Source organism: Pelmatolapia mariae, linkage group LG10_11 (assembly GCF_036321145.2).
Source record: "Pelmatolapia mariae isolate MD_Pm_ZW linkage group LG10_11, Pm_UMD_F_2, whole genome shotgun sequence".
Classification (NCBI taxonomy): domain Eukaryota; kingdom Metazoa; phylum Chordata; class Actinopteri; order Cichliformes; family Cichlidae; genus Pelmatolapia; species Pelmatolapia mariae.
In genome coordinates, this window is record NC_086236.1 from 56,265,000 (window position 1) to 56,281,033 (window position 16,034).

General features: G+C 41.6%; 1 protein-coding gene across 2 annotated transcripts in view; it reads left to right on the forward strand.

The window, feature by feature from the left end:
• Positions 1 to 12,129, forward strand: part of galnt1 (UDP-N-acetyl-alpha-D-galactosamine:polypeptide N-acetylgalactosaminyltransferase 1) — a 55,877-nt gene extending 43,748 nt beyond the window's left edge. For both annotated transcript variants that reach the window (XM_063485940.1, XM_063485941.1), the window contains exons 6-14: positions 50 to 177; positions 278 to 357; positions 784 to 954; positions 4,233 to 4,350; positions 4,684 to 4,864; positions 6,627 to 6,766; positions 6,865 to 6,963; positions 7,086 to 7,220; positions 9,686 to 12,129. In XM_063485940.1, coding sequence (XP_063342010.1) covers positions 50 to 177; positions 278 to 357; positions 784 to 954; positions 4,233 to 4,350; positions 4,684 to 4,864; positions 6,627 to 6,766; positions 6,865 to 6,963; positions 7,086 to 7,220; positions 9,686 to 9,832 — 1,199 coding nt within the window. In that variant the 3' untranslated portion in view covers positions 9,833 to 12,129. The remainder of the gene's footprint in view (positions 1 to 49; positions 178 to 277; positions 358 to 783; positions 955 to 4,232; positions 4,351 to 4,683; positions 4,865 to 6,626; positions 6,767 to 6,864; positions 6,964 to 7,085; positions 7,221 to 9,685) is intronic.
• The last annotated feature ends 3,905 nt before the right edge of the window (positions 12,130 to 16,034 follow it).

Sequence of the window (16,034 nt, forward strand, 5' to 3'; positions counted from 1 at the left end):
TGTAGGCGCCTGTTTTGCATTCTTATCTGTTTATATATGCATTTATTAGATTTCCTCAAACAGCAGTTGGAGAGGTATGTGAGAAAATTGGAAGTCCCCGTCAGAGTCGTGAGGATGGAGCAGCGGTCCGGGCTCATCCGCGCACGCCTCAAGGGAGCGTCTATCTCCACTGGCCAGGTGTGTGCGCATGTCCACATACGTGACATCCACAGCAACTGCTCTCCATATTGTGTTTGCACTGCTAGATTTGTCTTATGTTTTCCCTCCATGTTCTCAGGTCATAACCTTTCTGGATGCTCACTGTGAATGCACAACAGGATGGCTGGAGCCTCTGCTTGCCCGCATCAAACAAGACAGGTAAGGCACACAAACACAAAAGATACGCAGACCATTGGCAAGCCTGGAAAAGAAAATCAATAAAGTATTGTTGAGCCTGCAGGGGGCTTGCCCTTGTGTTTATCTTACGTTTAATTACTCATTCTCTGTTTACTGCTAGCCGTAAGCAGGTATACACACACACACTCACACCAGCACATGGAGAAAATGCACAGGGTTTACAAAGGTGTAATGAGAGATGAGTGACAGCTGGTGAGAAGTTGGCTTATGACTGTATTTGGTTCTGGAGGTGACACATCTTGCAGATAAACTTTTAGCCTTGATTGATGTCCACCCAGGGTTATGAACAGCAGGTTGATGTACTGTGTGTGTGTGTGTGTGTGTGTGTGTGTGTGTGTGTGTGTGTGTGTGTGTGTGCGTGCGCTGATGTGTCTCTGTTTACTGTAGGAAAACAGTGGTGTGCCCCATTATCGATGTTATCAGCGATGATACCTTTGAGTACATGGCAGGCTCTGACATGACATACGGAGGATTCAACTGGAAGCTCAACTTCCGCTGGTACCCTGTACCTCAAAGGGAGATGGACCGCCGCAAAGGAGACCGCACACTGCCTGTCAGGTGGGTGGTACACACAGCAAGATGAGTCTTTAAATTTCATTGCTATTATCCTTTTCATACTTATAAAACAGACTGACAGCAGTTTCTATGCTTCAAGTTAAGTCTTTTCATTTTACCAAAGGACATCTATGACCCTGGGCTAGTCCTGACCTAACTAAATTCTGCAGAGAGGCCCTTAAACCTTACCCTTTGATCCATGTAAACAATTACCTTTGCCATACAGTCACAGCTGGTACCTCAGTCCTCCTACTGCAACCCTCCATCCTTTGAAACAGTTTGCTCCATCTTTCAACCTGAAAATGAGTCCTACACTCAAAAGCCACTAAATTTGGTACGCCCCATCAGAATAGGGAGAAAGGGTGATTTAAGTGACTTTGAAGGAGTATCTCCTAAACCACCATCTGGTTTACACAGAATAGTGCAAAAAAGGAGAAAACAGTGAGTGGAAATTATCTGGGGAAAGTGCCTCGTTGTTGCCAGAGGTCAGAGGAAAATAGACAGAGACTGCTTTGAGCTGATAGGAAGGCAACAGTAACTCAAATGACTAAGGTATTTTGGAAGGGTGCAACTCCTGTCAGCTAGGAACAGGAAACTGAGGTTACAGTTTGCTTGTGTTCACCAAAACAAGATTGGAAGATTGGAAAAATGTTGCCTGGTCTAATGAGTCTCAGTTTCTGCTATGATATTCAGTTGATGATAGGATCAGAATTTGGTCTAAACAACATGAAAGCATGGATCTATCCTGTCTTATATCAGCATTTCAGGCTGCAGGTGGTGATGTAATAGTGTGGCATATGTTTTCTTGGCAAACTGTTTTCCCTTTAGTACCAACTAATAATCATCGAAAAACCAAAGCCGACCATGTCCGTCCCTTTATGACCACAGTCTACCCATGCTCTCATCACTGTTTCCAGCAGTTCACGATAGTATATTGCGGCATTAAAGCCAAAAGTTTATTTTGTGCAATTGCATATGAACACGTTTACACACAGGAAGCAGTTATCTTTTCCAAGTTGCAGTTGATGAACACAGGTTACCGTTTCAGGCTATTAAATGTAGTTTATTTCTGTATTTCACACTCAGACACAGAAACAGCACAGCGGTTGAAAGCAAACACATGCACACCAAAACAAGCACCCTGCCCAATTCAGTTAAGAAAACTAGAGAGACCTGAACTGCAGCCTGGCACGTTGACGTAACCTCACTGTTTGCTGTCATTAAACTTCACCAGACTGACCTTTTTTTTTTTTTTCTTTTTCTTTTTTTTAATCTTTCTTATCATGACTCAAAGGATAGTTAAGCCTCATCCCCTTCATAGATGTTTTAAACACTGACACCTGCTTTTACGTGGAGAAGGAGCCACCCAGGATCTCTGCTCACACTGTGAGCTCCTGGCTGCCCAGCTCTGCATAAAACTCACTGATTGTGATATGTCGCCTAAAGGCCTTTACATTCTTTAATCAGAAACACTTAGGCACTGCGCCTAAGCCTTCCTATAGCAGGCAAAAACCCTGAACTCTTTATCTTTTTCAATCCCTGTTTATTCTATGGCTGCTGCTGCTGCTGTACAGCTGCCTTGGCATCTCCATTAGGTTACATGAAAAAAGGAATTTACCTAAACCGGACACCAGCGATCAAACCACTTTACAAACAGTGTATATGTTACCATTCAGTTTGCTGCTGCAGTTCATCATAAGAGGTTCTCAAGGCAGGAATACTGAAAGAATAGAGTGAACTTTCCACTTCTGTTCAATGCAAGATGTTTATGTAAGATTGTGTTTTTTTGTTTTGAGGGGCTTTTTTTTGTTGTTTGTAGACCTTGGAACTAAAATCAAGAGCTTATTTCTGCCTGTCTATCATCTCTTTTTCCTGCTCTTGTTTCTAAGCATGCTTGATGCCAATATTCAAGGTCACACACACACACACATAATGTAGCTTATGTAACACCCCGCGCCCCCGATTTCGGTTGTTTTTCTCAGTTCTGCTTGACAAAATTTTCCTTAGGGTGTCTTTTAAGTGGCCTAAAAAACAAAACTGGGTTGTTGTGTCAGGGCAGAAAATTAATTTCCACTAATGACACGATTTACATAAAAACCCTGTTCTGCCACAGAGCGCTTTCACATTATTGCACGTATGGAGTTTGCAGAATGAAAAAAACTGTAACGAATAATGCTGATGTGGTTTCAAGCTTCCACGTGTGCATTTGCTGGGGGAATTTCTCTTCATTAGACGATGCAAACTGCAGGTCTTTTGCTGTCACTCTCTGAGGAGCTGCATATGTTGACAGCAGAGGAGGAAATCAGCAGCTAAGCTAGTTATTATGGGCTCATCTACCTTGTAATTTACGGCAATGTGCAGAAGTCTCTACTCACTTGGGAAGGTTTTCTTAGCCGCTGTTGGACTTTAAAAAAATACAATAAACAGAAAAGATCTGAAGAAATTCTCTGAACTTGCTAAATGTGTCATTTTGATATTGTATGCTTCAAACACAAAGCTGAGTATTACCCGCCTTTTGATGCTTTATACAGTGGCAGTGTTTCTGTTTATTTCAGTCTTGTGATATGTTGAGATGATGAACTACGCTTTTATGTACGTAAGGGCCGGTCCCTGTTTAGATAAATGACTTTAATTAGAATCCAGGATTTGCTGTAAATTAGTGGGTTTTCTTTGTTTTACTGCGACGTGTTTGAGTGTCGTAAAGAAAGTGATTTATTGTAAGCTTTAGAAAGCTTTGATATCTCTTCAGGAAAAAAGGAAAGGATACATAGATCTGTTGTGTTGGCTTTGTCGTTATTGTCTTCTGTTATAAAGCCACATTTTACGAACTGTTTGACGAACTGTTTTTCCATTTCTGGGTTGCTTATTATTTCCCGCTCTTAGCCAACTGCTGGACATGCACCATCAATCTGTGCGCGTTCAGGATATGTTTGTCTGTTTGTGTGCAACATATTGTGTTTTCGTAAGACATTTTAAGCAAAAGCGAAAACAGGCAGCGGAGAAGAATAAGCTCTAAAGAAGAGGAAGCCGTTCTGTAAGCGGGAGGGAAAATGGAAAGAGGCCTCGAGGCCGTTTAACTCTGACATGACTGTCACAGCAACAGAGAAGAGAGGAGAAAAAACAGGAAATCAGCAAATAACAGGGGGTGAGAGGAGTGAAATATAAAACCCTGATGGAATGTGTAGGTACTGGATGACCTTTAAAAAGCCGGCCATCAGTGATTTAAGTGGCACTAACCTGCCTTTCTCCTAATTTACCTTTTCTCCGATGTCTCTGTTCAGGACTCCCACCATGGCAGGCGGCTTGTTCTCCATAGACAGAGATTATTTCCAGGAGATTGGCACATATGACGCAGGCATGGACATCTGGGGAGGAGAGAACCTGGAAATCTCTTTCAGAGTGAGTGAACACACCCACTGACAACTGACATGACTTTATTCTTCCATTCAGAAGTGTCAGCTAGGGTTCAGAAACACACGCAGATGTTACACCTCTAGATTGACTTCTCTGAATAAATTGTTGACCTGACTAAGACTTCGTCAGACGTCATCCCGGCTGGCGTTGAGTCAAATTTATTCAGACTGGCACAGCACAGCCGGGACCAGTCTGCGTCATCCATCTCCCATCTGAGTTCACTGGTCTGTCTTAGCTCGTTCAGTGCCCAGGACTTACAGTGTGTCTACTCTTCAATTTATTCTCTAAATTAGTGTTGACAAGGCTTGTTTCTCATAGATTTGGCAGTGTGGCGGGACTCTAGAGATTGTCACGTGCTCTCACGTGGGTCACGTGTTCAGAAAGGCGACGCCCTACACGTTTCCCGGAGGAACAGGACAGATCATCAACAAAAACAACCGGCGTCTGGCAGAAGTTTGGATGGACGAATTTAAAAACTTCTTCTACATCATCTCTCCTGGTGAGTTTTGCCACATTTTGTGTGTTTGTGTGTGCGCGTGTTTGCGTTCATGTATGTGCTCGTGTGTGGAGGTTAATCTCTGTGACAGGTGTGATCTATCCATTAACCCGCTGACTGCGTGATATTGCAGTGGTGACCCAACAGTGCAGGATGGGGGGAGGCGGGGAGTAATTTCACGCTACAAAGCATGTGTTAACTTGCATGAACACACACACACACACACACAAGCTTGCAGCAGAAAAGCAACCAAAAGAGAAGCAGAGCTACTGAAATAAAGAATATTTTTAGATGCGAAGCATCTCGTGGAACACATTTATACCTCTCTCACTTTTGTTGACAGGGGGCGCTCTTCTGTCATTCTTACGCTTGTTTCAATAACCTGACCAGTTGTATAATAGAGGTCTTACAGAGCTGGAAGAAAGCATCAGCCCTAATTAGATCAGTTCCCGGGCATAACAATGAGATCATAATTCAGTTCCGTTCTATTGAGTTTTATTTATATAGCACCAAATCACAGCAACAGTGGCCTCAAGGCGCTTTATATTGTAACACTACAGTAATAGAGAGAAAACCCCAACAATCAAACGGCCCCTATGAGCAAGCACTTGACGATAGTAGGAAAGGAAAACTCCATTTAACAGGAAGAAACCTGCAGCAGAACCAGGCTCAGGGTGAGGCAGCCATCTGTTACGAGTTGGGGGTTAGGCAAGGAAGACAGGACAGAAGAGAGACACAGATTAATAATAACTAACAATTAAATGCAGAGTGGTGTATAAAGAAATAGAGTGGGAAAAGGTTATTTAAGTTAAGAAGAAACACTCCAGCCCTAACTATATGCTTGATCAAAAAAGAAAGTTTTAAGCCTAATCTTAAAAGTAGAGAGACTGTCTGTCTCCTGAATCCAAATTTCCTCCAAAGACAAGCATGTTTGATTAATTGATTTTTCCAAATTGGAATAATCCACTTGGGGTTAATGTGATCATGAATGGTTTCTTATCTCTCTGTTTTACCAGACATGTCACCCAATGTCGGCTAAGACAGGCTCCATCCCCCCCATCAATCCTGAACTGGATGAGCTTTTAACCTGAATGGATACATAAAAGCATGGATATAAGGGAAAGTTATAGTTGTAATAGTGGCCCAAAGTTAAAAGACAAAGCTAATAATTGAAGTAATTGAGTGCACGATTTCCCATGGTCCTGATACTCCAATGTGGGCACGTCCTGCTGAGTATGTAAAGGTACTGTACTGAAAAAACAAGAAGTGAACTATCTTGCTAGACGGGTCAGACTTCACTGAATTCAAGCCAAAGGGCCGCACCTTTTCTAAACACAATTCAATCATAACTCAACAAAATGATATGAGTAGCATCTCAGCGTTACAGGGTTTTTGTTTTTTTATTTGTAAGCATAAAACATATAAGTGGAAACTGGACCTCCACAGTGTGCTAGCTCCATTTTCGATGTAGTTACTATCAGTTATTATATGAAAAAGATGATTGACCTCCATTGCTCTTCATCAGGCACATGTTTGTTGTCATTGTTGGGTCATTTTCAGTCCAGGTGTTACAACTTATTTCATGTTCTTTTCAAAAAAAAAAAAAGGCAATTTAGCAGTTTTGAACATGTTTGGCTGCTTCAGATCAGCATGTGGGTCTTTTCTGCTCAATCCTAACACAGTTTAAATAAAGCTTATACACATGGGGGAATGGCAGCATGCAGTGTTTTGTTTGACCTTTTTGTGTGTGTGTCTGTGTGTCCAGGTGTGACCAAAGTAGACTATGGTGACATCACGTCTCGCACTGCTCTGAGGCAAAAGCTTCAGTGTAAACCCTTCAGTTGGTACCTGGAGAACATCTACCCTGACTCCCAGATCCCTCGGCACTATTACTCCCTGGGAGAGGTACACTCGCTCACACAAGCAACACTTGAATCTGTATGGATTAAACGGTGTGGGTGTGTATTCAAGCAATGAACTTGTTTCCTGTGTGTTTGGCTCAGATCCGTAATGTGGAGACTAACCAGTGTCTGGACAACATGGCCCGCAAGGAGAACGAGAAGGTCGGCATTTTCAACTGTCACGGGATGGGAGGCAACCAGGTAACAGAGAAATTACAAAATGCTGTAACTATACATGGATTACAGTGTAAATGTTGATCACTGTTGACATTAGAGTTATTCTCGGCACAAAAAGAGAGAAAGTCTGTGGGTGATGTGTGCAGGTTTTCTCCTATACGGCCAACAAGGAGATCAGGACAGATGACTTGTGTCTAGACGTGTCCAAGCTAAACGGACCCGTCATGATGCTCAAGTGCCATCACCTCAAAGGCAACCAGCTCTGGGAGTACGACCCTCTGGTAAGTGGAAGACATAATAAAAAAGCATTTTCTCAAAGTGATGCTGAAAAGCTGGTTCATATGTTCATCACCTGGACTGTTGTAAGTCATTATTATCAGCTTATTATAAAAGCAGCCTGAAAAGCCTTCAGTTAAACCAGAACACTGCAGTTAAAGAAAGAGAGATCATATTTCTCCCATATTAGCTTCTCTTCAAAGTTTAAAATCTTCCTCCTCATGAATAAAACCTTGAACAATCAAGGTTTTGCCTACTAGGGGTAATCCTTATTTCTCTTTTCTGAACTGAGGGGTTTCTGTCAGATTTCATATTTCTGCCTGCTTCCAAAATAAAATAATAGCCAATGAGGGTGATCTCTGCCTGTACAGCTTACCTGGGCTACCAGTGGAAAAACAATTCTAATGGTCTACTGAGCATTTCTGTAGGTTTGAAAACTCTACATTAAGGGTACAGGGGAGGTCATCAGATGTTGTCTTTATGTGAAAACTGGAAGCTGGTGTCAGACACCTTCTCTGCTTTGATGATTAGGCTTAAAAAGTTCCTTTTTAATAAGGTTTTTAGTTATGCTGCAACAGGCCTAGGATGCTGGGGGCTTCCCACGATGCACTGTCTCTTCTTCACCACTGCTGTATTTAATCATTAGTAATTATTAAACTCTGGTTCTCTCCCATAGTGTGTCCTTCGTCCTGCCTCTCTCTTTTCTTCTCCCTGACTGTTGGGGGTTTCTCCTGAATGCTGTAGGGTCATACCATTATACTGTAGGCTTATAGCTTACAGTATAAACACACTGAGGTTATTGTTATTGAGAGTTGGTGCTATATAAATAAAACTGAATTAAATTGAATACTGTGAGCTCTCACAAAGGTCTTGACAGGTACAGAAAATAGTTCATTTACAGCAGGAAAACCTAGGACGTTAAATTCCCTTCCAACTTTATTTTTAAAGCACTTTAAAACAGCCACGGCTGACACAGTGCTGTATATTAGAAATAAATAAAATAGAAAGACAATAAAATAAAATAAAATGGGCACAGTGGTTAGCACTGTTGCTTCACAGCAAGAAGACACTGAGTTGAATGGTTTGTCTGTCTCTCTGGGTTAGCCCTGCGACACACTGTCGACCTGTCCACGGTGTACTCTGCCTCTCACCCTTTGGTAGCTGGGATAGGGTACAGCCCACCCAGCACCCTGATAAGGATAAACAAGGATGGGTGGATGGATGGATGGACAGTAAAATGGAACTAAAGGGTGCAAAACGACACAAGTAAAAATGACCATCATACAATAAAAAGCAAATAAGATCAATGTGTCACACTGGGTCGAAGCCCAAAGAGTATAGACAGTATATCGTTGGGCAGTGTAGTTTCCTGTGAGGGTCCCGGGTCTGAAACCTAGTGAGTTTTGAGGTTTTTGGACTTTGTAGTTTTCTTCATGTAAATCTATGTTTCTTGGTTTTGTTTGAGTTTGCATTCATGCAAATTTTCCATTGTTCTGTTCTTAGTGTAGTTAGTTTCTAGTTTTGTATATTTTCTCTTTTGTGTCAAGTCTCCATCACCCCTCTTGTTAGGTTTGTTTAGTGTTCAGTTTTACTTCCCCCAGTCTCAATTTCCTCCCCTGTGAGTTTCAGTTGTGTTCCCCACGTGTTTCCTCTCTGCCCCAATCACCTTTCTCTGTATTTATAGTTGCAGTCTTCCTCTTTGTCGTTGTCTGATCGTCTGTTTATCCCTGTTTTTGCTCTGTGTTCCTGCTCCTGGGTTTGTGCCTGTTCCTTTCCCTCATTAGCCTGTATTCCCCGGTGTAGCCTGTTTTTAGTTCCTGGTTTTCCAGTGTTCCCCTCTTGACTTTTTGTTTACCTTTTGCATTCAATACCAGCCTGTTAATAAACAGCTCACTCCAAGTTCACCTGTGCCTGCGTCCTGCCTCTTCACAACATGTAGTCTCACAGAGCCTATTTAAATTGCAAAGACAATTTAGTCCATTACCAAGGAGCTGCAATAGAAAATGCTCTGAAAGTTATAAAAGCTCATTCTGATTCTTTCAGAATGAGCTTTTTCCAAAGCTGGAAAATGCAATATAAACAAACAAATATTCACATTGTTAAAAATGCAAATTAATGTTCAGGTAAATTCACATAAACACGCTGCTTTGCAGCAGTTTACAGTAAACTGTGAGCAAATCTATCAAAATGGAATCTAAATTGAAAATAATCTTTTCTAATCCCAGTGCACATAATTCAACCTAGCACCATTTCTTGTCACAGTTTGGCGATATATCACCGTTGACTCGTTACCCAACCCAACCACAGCATTTACAACACAGAGAGCTAAAACTGAGCCTCAGAGGCTTGCACAGCAGAATTTGATATTCAAAGTATAACAAAGTCCATGTGCTGATTTAACCAAAAAGACATTTTATGTTCCTTTAAATGAACCTTTCAAAAGACTGATTTGTGTTTTTGTGCTGTGCAGAAGCTGACCCTGATCCACGTCAACAGTAACCAGTGTCTGGACAAGGCCAGCGAGGAGGACAGCCAGGTGCCCAGCGTCAGAGACTGCACGCACACACGCTCCCAACAGTGGCTGCTCCGCAATGTCACACTACCAGAGGTCTTCTGACCACACTCCTCACACTCTTAAACGCGCACATTCACACACACAGCAGCCCAGAATAAGAAATAAAGGGGAACAGACGTGTTTTTTTTTTTTCCGGCACCAGGAATGAAAAAGACTTCCCTACACTGGGATTTGGGAAGGAAGGAGGACAGATTGGACGGTACTACCTCTGCCGGACGTCAGAGGGAGGAGTGCGTACAAGCCTCCTTAAAGCGAGAAGAGAGAAAAGCCTCCCTCTGAGAGACGATGGCTGTTGTTTTACATTCATTTTGTTTTGTTTTGTTTTTTTTTTTAAAGAAAAAAGAGATTTTAACCGCAGAGAGTTGACTCGCTCACATGCGCGAATACGAGGAACTAACTGGTGGAGTCATCACAGCTTCCCCCGGACAAAGCAGTCCACCGCTCAACTCATCACTTAACGTTTACTGACTGCCTCTTACGAGAGTGTGTGCACTTATTTGTGTGTGTGTGTGCGTGTACTGAGATGAATGTATGCTTTGAGAAGGGGACTGAATTCCTTGTTGATTTTCTTTCTTTTTTTCATATTTGTTTTATTTAATTTTTTATGGATTTTGAAAATGTACTCCTGTGAAGAAGGATGTGCACGTGTGCATGTGTGAGAAGCTGTGGTGTGTGTGTGTGTGTGTGTGTGTGTGTGTGTGTGTGTGTGTGTGTGTGCATCAAAGCCAGTCCTTTGGTCATGCAGCAGTGTGTGTCTCCCTCTGGTGTTACAGTTTAGCATTTCATCTTACAGGCTGAAGCCTCCGTGCAGAGGGACAACGCATACACACGAAAAAAACAAACAAAACAAGAAAGCGATCACGAGGACCCGACGTCTGCCATCAGCAGAAATCTAGAGATAGAGAATTATGATGTTTGTGATATCTTAAGATTTCTATGTCCAGTTTTTACATGGCTTGTCTGTTTCTACTGTTTCAGTAACCCTAGTTTGTCTGTACGTCTCTGTTGTCTTTAAAGATATTTAACATAGAGCTAACACACACACACACACACACACACACACACACACACACACACACACACACACACACACACTCTCAGAGGATACATGAGTCTGTTACTGATGTTCACTGCCTATTGTAGTGTTCAACCACGTGGATCTCCCCAGTAAGGCACTACATTGCCACACATAAACACACAGACAGACACACATGCTGTATACATATAGGAAAAAGGCTGCCTAAGCCTGATACTTCAGTCCATTTTTGTCATATCGTCTTCTCGATGACCTCTTAACGAAAAACAAAAACACTCCAAGGGCTTCTTTCCTCCAGCGGAGTGTGTGGATGTTTGCATTTGTGTGGGTGTGAGCGTGTGTTTCTTCAGTACTAATCCCAGCCCATTAGCTCCCTGTTTACTAGAACAAACTGCGCTCCGATTCCTCGCTATTGGACGAGCAAGCACCCGTAGCGTAGACTGGCAGCAGATTAGCATACCCCTGCTTCCTCCGTCGTACTAAAAGAGCAAAACGCTGTTATTTTTTACACAGAGCCGGGTTCCCTGCACTCCCCCTGCGGACATATCTACAGCAGGAACGTGGCACCGCTATGAGAATTAATCAGGGACAGAATAAAAGCTGTAGAGAGCCAAAAGGAGTGAAAGGGTTGAACTGTGTGATTACAGAGAGCACAGCAGATGACATATCTTAATCCATTACTACATTTCTCTCACTTGGCAAGCGCACCTGCAGCATTTCACTATTCATATCTCAGTCAGAGGTAGACAGCGTGTCTTTTTCATTTCCACTATCACGCCTTCTTTATTCTTATTCTTTGTTTTTTGTTGTTGTTTTTTTAATCGCTTCTGCCGCTGCGAGTCAGGGCACCAGAGGTGATTTCAAAAAATGATTTTTAAACATTTCAGCTTCCTCCAATGGAGGAAGGGTTTACACAAAGGACACGACATCAGTTCATCTTCGCCATGGACATGGCAGTGAGTGGAGGCCATCAACAGGTTGTTTTTTTTGTTTTGTTTTTTCATGTCTGATCGAGTGACTGTGGTGAAGATGTGAGAGTTTTTTTGATTGTGGGACAGACGGGGGAGCGTATCGATTGTTCTAAATTCGGGAGGCGGGTTAGGGGGTGGGTTTGAAATGAACTGACATGTCCAGGCTTCCACACTGAGCTGATCCAAATGTAGAAAATAAAAGTGAAAACGTTTACAGAATACTTTGAGGTGCCTGGTGATTTCTGCCTCCTGTCTCCACAGACGCACCACAAACCGTTACATACTTAATTACATAGCCCAACCAATACTGAACTTTTAAAATGATGTTTATAACCGAGAGTTTAAAAACATTTAGCACTTAATTAAAAAGTGTGCAGACGCTCTTTTATGTCATAATTACATATACAAAGATGGAGATACGTTGTCTGTGTTTTGAAATTTGTGTCTACGGTTGGTCTCCCCTGCCAAAACACATTTTTATTTGCTTTAATATATTTCTTTTTTTACTTTATAAAAAAAAGTGGCATTTTTTTAATTGTTTTGAATTGTCTTTTGCAGTTTATTCCTATGATGCTTTTCCTGATCAGTGGAATATTCCATTGCTCGCCCATGTGCACCATACAAATAACTCCCTTATGCAGCTCAGGCACTTATCTCCTTTCTGTGTGAAAAGGCAGGTAATAACTTGTGGGATCTTAAGTGCCAGCTGGTTTTTAAATTCCCCACGTTCCCCAAGCTAAAATAACACAGGAGTTCAAACTTTGGACACGTTGCACAGTACTGTATTTTGCACAAACTGGTGTCCACAACGATGAGTTCACTGTACTTCTTACTGTTAAACTGAGGAAATCTGCTCCAGTGTCCGTGAGAGTCATGGATGTGGAAGCGGCTAGGTCCACCTCACAAAGGCCCAGTGCCCTTATTCTGATGGGTAATAACTAATTCACTCACACTAGGGGGACCCACACAATATTACAGATAGAGGAGAGTGGTTTTAGTGCAGCTGCCCAGTATAGATTAGCTCAAAAGCTCTAGAACAGGGACGTCAAACTCATTTGACATTGCGGAGCCACGTGCAGCCACTTAACCAGTAAAAGTCCTGTTTGTATCAACGTGAAGAAGCTTAACTACAAACTTAATCCCTGAGATATTTTAGTATTAGAAAGAAAAGCGCAATGGCAACAGTACGTCTCAGTTTTTCTGCATAACAAAGAAATGCTGCTGCAAACAAAAGAAATCTCACTATGACTCTTTTGGGCTTCAATAAATAAATGTGTTTTTATTAATGACAGAAAATCTACTTTTTAAATTACTACAGATCCTATCCTACTATGGATTTAAACATTGAAAGTTTTTAAAACTGAACATTTTTAGTAATCTAATAACAAAAGTTTTTGATTTCCTTCAAGAACACTTTTTTATAGTATCTGAAATATTTGCTGATTCTAGTTATTGCTATCATAGTTTTTATTACATATTGATTATGTTATATAAGAAATCCTGAATTAAAACAGTCTGTTGCCAGACCCCTTGAGGAACTGAGTGAGATGGAAGCGTATTTACGGACTCCACTGTTCTCTGGGTCTGAGCTGTGATTGGCGCTGCTGGAGACACTGGTGGGTGTTGAACAGATAAATTTCTGCTCTGCTAGAAGTGCTGCAGGAGCGGTGAGTCTGGACCGAAACATCAAGATAAACCCTGTGGGGAAGAGGCTGTCATCGGTCCTGTTCATAAACACCGCAGGGTGGTGTGAATGTAGCCGAGTCGGGCTGCAGAGTGTTTTGTGGATAGTGGATTATTTAAATACCTCCACTTGATCTGCTGAATTATTCATTTGTCAGGATTAGGCCCGCTGAGAGCCACCAGGAAGACATATTAGACAACAGCGCTTTGCATACTCATCTTTGATAAACGCGGCGATGTCTCGGAATTTGTTTCCTGAAAGCATCTCTATGGTAAATAAAGCACCGGGGTGAATTCATAATAGCGCAGCTTCTCTGTCTTCAAGAAGAAGAAAAAAACAATCAGCATCTCAAACTTGTGTGGTTTTGACAAAAGTGAGATTATGAATCTCTCAGCTGGTCAGAGAAGCAGAGGCTCAGGAGTAAATCTCTCTGCTTACGTCAGGTCCAGCCTGAAAGGAGACACCTGTGCTGTGGTTCTGAAGTGATTGTGCCGTTCAGGAGATTTCGAGCTCGCAGAGACTTTGCTCCAGTTTATGTGCAGCGTTGTGAGTTCATGGGAGCTACGGGGGGAGTCTTTGATCTGAAGAAGTGAAGCTGAATTGAAGCCCAGAGGGAAACCGAGAGAAAAAACAGAATATTGAAGTGCGCTTTGAGCAGCAGAGTGAATTTATTAACTTAGAAGTCTGCTCATCAAATGTGTTTGTTTAAGGCTTTTGTTGATTTTTATCTATGTAGTCATTTTTTATGTTTTCTGATTAGTTTTTTAACCAACACGCTACAGTTTTGGATTTTAAATCCCATAATTATGCAGAGGGAGATGTTGCAGATGTTATTGAAGTGCTGACTTTCAGCTTTAATTCAAGGGGTTTAACAAAAGAAGAATTGCATTAACTGTTTGGGAATTACAGCTCTGTTTATACACAGTCCCTCATTTTTATAAGAAATTGGGAAAATTACCATAATTATAAGAACTGTTTTTAGTCTTGGACTCACAGACATCACCAGGTGCTGTGTTACATCTCTGCCAGGCCTTTAGTACAGTTTCTGCTTGTCTCTGGGTCTCTCTGTCTTCAGTTGTGTATTTAATAAATGAAAAGCATGCTCTACTGGGTTTGGATAAGGTGACAGACTTGATCACTGAAGAATATCCCACTTCTTTACTCTTCAGTTACGATTCATGCACGCGCCATTACAATGCCTCCACCATGTTTGACAGATGATGTCTTATGGTCTAAGGATCTTGGAAAGAAAAGTGTCTGGACTTCTTTAAGTTTCTTGAAGACACTTCTTAAAGAAGTCCTGATGCTTTTCTTTCCAAGCTCCTTGGACTACGATGACCTGGATGACTGAGAACCTTCACAGACATGATGTGTTATGCTTCACATCATGAGCTGTTTCTCTCCTGCATTCACACTGATGACACTGTCTCTTGATTGGAGACCCCCTCAAGAGTGCTGCTGACTCAGATGTTGTGAAGTTGGTTTTATTAACCAGAATTCTGTTATTGTGCACTTCAGTTGTTTTCTGTGGTCTTCCAGACCTTTTGGTGTTTCTGAGTTTGTCGGCGCATTCATTCTTTGTAAGGATGTGCTAGATTGTTGTTTTGGCCTCGTTTAAAGTTTCTGATAGAATTAGTTTTGTGTTTGTCAGCCTAATGACGGCCTCTTTTACTTGCACTTGACATGTATTTGGACCTGATATTGAGATTTCCAATGAAAAGACAGCAAAAAACACAAGTTTAACACTTATACCAAGGTAAGAAAAAGAAAATCTGTTTTCTCAGTTTGGCCCAGGACTGAAGGAATTCTGTTTGTTTTTTAACAGATAAACAGTGTAAACCCTGGAAGCCTGTGGTTTCAGTGAAGATCAGCAGTCTGGTGGGGGGATTATATCTGCTGTGATTTCAGATGTCACTCTGTGCCTTTTGCTACAGCACATCAAATGCTGTGCGGTCTGCGTGTGTTTACTACAGACACCGACACTTTAGAAACCAAACACACCTTTATCAAGTGGAATTAAATTACATCTTTTCATTTTATGAAGAGCTTCTTTTCTTTCCAGTAACAAACAAGAAAAAAAACAGTGTTATGATTTCACTATGATTTAAGAGCGTGACGACAGGGATTTAATCAGTGTGTTTAAATAGACCGACTGTTGGCTTCAGCAGCAGCCGGAAAAGTGTGGATTTGATATTTATTCTGTCCATCTGTCCTGAGCTTTGCTGACACATTGACAATCTGTAAAGCCTTCACAGAACAGATGACACGATCTGACTCAACTCACACAAACACAGAGGGAGGATTTCATGTCTGTTTATTCAGGAACTTTATTCTTTCAGCTTCTTGGCTACTTCATTTCCACACAAATCCCCCCCATCTTACGTTTTAGACAGGTACTCATATGTTACCGGTAATTCACTGCTTGCGACTGACTCTTTCTCAAATGTTGTCTCAGAACAAAAACAAGTTTAAAAAAAAAGGAAAAAATTCCACATATTTTAACATGAATTTTCGAGACTAATATCAGACGAGCCACTGTTTGCTCATTGATCT